General features: G+C 44.5%; 1 protein-coding gene across 1 annotated transcript in view; it reads right to left on the reverse strand.

Moving 5' to 3' along the window:
• Positions 1 to 2,432: 2,432 nt before the first annotated feature.
• Positions 2,433 to 2,903, reverse strand: part of slc2a15a (solute carrier family 2 member 15a) — a 19,472-nt gene continuing 19,001 nt past the window's right edge. Inside the window, exon 12 of the mRNA XM_076285045.1 lies at positions 2,433 to 2,669. Coding sequence (XP_076141160.1) covers positions 2,433 to 2,669 — 237 coding nt within the window. The remainder of the gene's footprint in view (positions 2,670 to 2,903) is intronic.

Here is a 2,903-nt window from a genome sequence, read left to right on the forward strand (position 1 = left end):
AAGCAAGAGAGGAGAAAGAGTGAGCCACAAACGATTTCGCTCTCTATCCCTCTTTCCCCGTGCGTAGGAAGAGGCAGGCATTTGATGCCATTTGTCTGGGCGGGCAGGCGAGCATAGGAGGCCCTTCAGGGGCCACTGGCTGAGGGGTACAGATGGACGTGAGTGCCCAGGGGGCCAGACAGGGCTGAGTGGATCAGGGTGGTCGCCCGCGCTGCGCCACTATCTCACCGCTCTGCACCTTAACACCTGAGACAGTGGCAGTGCTGCCACCTGCTACCACACACACATATGTCTGAAAACACACACACACACACGCATACAGAGACAATACACTTGCATCACACACACACACACACACACACACACACACACACACACACACACACTTATACATTTGCATGCACACATACACATACACACACAGACTTATACACTTGTATGCACACACACACACACACACACACACACACACAGATGGATTCATGAATTCAATTAGTGACTGTGGCTTATGAGAGGCACAAAGGCACAGTGCATACAGAAGCTACAGTGAACAGAACACGCAGGTGAGGAGCCACAGAGCTTCAGCACCTTCACGGAGGACCTCACGGAGAACCTCAATGTGGTCGTGCAAAGACACCTGCTGCTAATCATACACACCCAACGTCTCCCCGCGCATGATGCGACTTCGCAAAATTTGCATCTCCTTTAAAACCATCATATCTGTCTTATGCTGAACAGTGAGATGTGTTCCTCAACTGACACTCCTTCTGTAAGACATGGCTTAATTCAGTCATTTTAGAGACTTGCATATGTTGCAAGAAAATGAAGACAGACTCGCCCCCACTTGTTGCAGAAATAAAAAAAGTCGATCTCCAAATGAGCAACCAGGGAAGGCTAGACTCATTCTACCTGTGGTGTTTAGAAATGTGATCAGCATAAAAGGACGTCAGCAAACTGCTCATTTTGCTCTTAATGAAGTCTTAAATCAGACTCCTATGCTCTCCAGCCATTATTCACAGGTTCATCTCCACATAATCAAAAATTCACAGGGAGACCACACAGTTCATGTTCAAAATCGTATTTATTTCACATAATGTTATAAAGCTTTCAATAGTCTAATAAAGTATTTGAATAAATGCATGAATACCTATTAAAGTCTGACACTCTTGAAATACATTAGAAAATAGACCTCTGGCTTTTTTTCTGTTGAAACAACATTGTTCATATAAAACATACAAACATATGTATAAAACATACAAGAAAAGACACATGGATTTCTGTGTCGCTCTGTACATATCAGGCAGCCTTGGTGATGACTGCAGCAGTCCTCTCAAAAGGCTCCAATAAGATAACACTATACTGGTAATGAAGAAACAACCAAGGACACAATAATAAAACAGGATCAACTGACCCATAAGTTGCATTGCTCCTGACAGCAGTCCATATTCATCAATATGTCCGCTACTATGATTCAGCCATTAGTTACATGGTAAAGGGTATCCACACCTGACTTACAGGTAATGCTTCAATGCAAAGTAATGATCTGATTCTCAGCACGACAGCATCAGATCACAGTGCTTGCATGTCAATTGTTGAGACGGCATAAAAACAAGTTACTTGATCAATTATTTTAGAATAACATGTATGTATAGACAACACTCTCACAAGAGTGTTGCTCATTAGATCAGAGAAGTAAATAAAAGCGGAAAAGGCTGGTACATCTCTCTCTCTCTTTTTTTTCTTTCAATCTGTCTCTGTCTCAAAGACACACTCAGGCACTCACTCAAAATTCCTAAAGGTTCTTAAAAGGGCATCTCTGTGGGTTAGTCTGTATAAGTACTCCACAGAGCAGAGACAAATGGCAACAGGGAACACTCTCTTTTTACATGACCCCAAAGATTTTAGGGCTTGCTGGTAGCAGACATAGGGCTGCTGGTCATTAAAGGCTTTGGTACCATTTCACACTTGAGCTGCAGCTTTGAGAATGTGTATACTGTACGTCTATAGGATTGCCATGGGAACAGGCGAAAGCAAGTGTTCCCTTGTATGAAAACCACTGGAATAAACTGAAAATGAACAGAACTTTAAAAAAGACATACAGTTTGCTTCAACATGTACACAGACTTACTGAGGTGGTTTTACTGTAACACAGGTACTGTGCAGATGTTGGTCTGGCTCAGTTGGCCCGATCAATTCACAAAGTGTGGATGTGCTTCCTTGTGCCGTCACTAACTAAACTATGACAACAATGAGGGAGGCCGTGGGCTCTGCATGATTCAGGTCCTTCCAGAACATTCTTTACCTGGTTGAGTTTTGTGTAAGCATCACTGGTCAACTAAAATCATGAGTTTATCTGACTCGAGGGGGCAGTGGGGACACCTGAAACGTGCAGTGCAGGGCTCCCTGGCTGCTGGTCAGGATCCGCGTGCGGCCTACGGGGTGGACGAGGAGCTGTCGAAGTCCAGCGAGCCGTTCTCCAGCGCGCCGTAGCCGTTCATCTTCTTCAACTTCATCTGGTCGCTCTCCAGGATGCCCTCCTTGGTGGCGAACATCTGGCTGATCTCCACGAACGTTTTGTTCTTGGTCTCGGGGATGACGAAGAAGACGTAGGTGGCGACGGTCAGACACACGGCGCTGAACACCAGGTAGCAGTAGGAGCCGGCAGACTCCTGCAGGGAGGACCCACAGACCAAAGGTTGTCATGTGTTGGAACAGTAACACTGTATTACTCTAACACATCTATTCATGCAGAAACGTTAAGAAAAAGAGTTGCAGACATCGTTACTGTAATATTGACATTTATAGAGCGGGAAAAAGTTAATTGTTTTTAAGCGTCAATTGTTTAAGCATCAATCATCTATAAAGCCAGAGAAAAAAACTAAAGAGCTGAAAACACAAGAGTG

Source organism: Alosa pseudoharengus, unplaced genomic scaffold, assembly GCF_046254945.1.
Source record: "Alosa pseudoharengus isolate Yale_2024_CS ecotype anadromous, Long Island Sound unplaced genomic scaffold, YU_APseudo_1.1 YU_APseudo_1.1_scf_15, whole genome shotgun sequence".
Classification (NCBI taxonomy): domain Eukaryota; kingdom Metazoa; phylum Chordata; class Actinopteri; order Clupeiformes; family Clupeidae; genus Alosa; species Alosa pseudoharengus.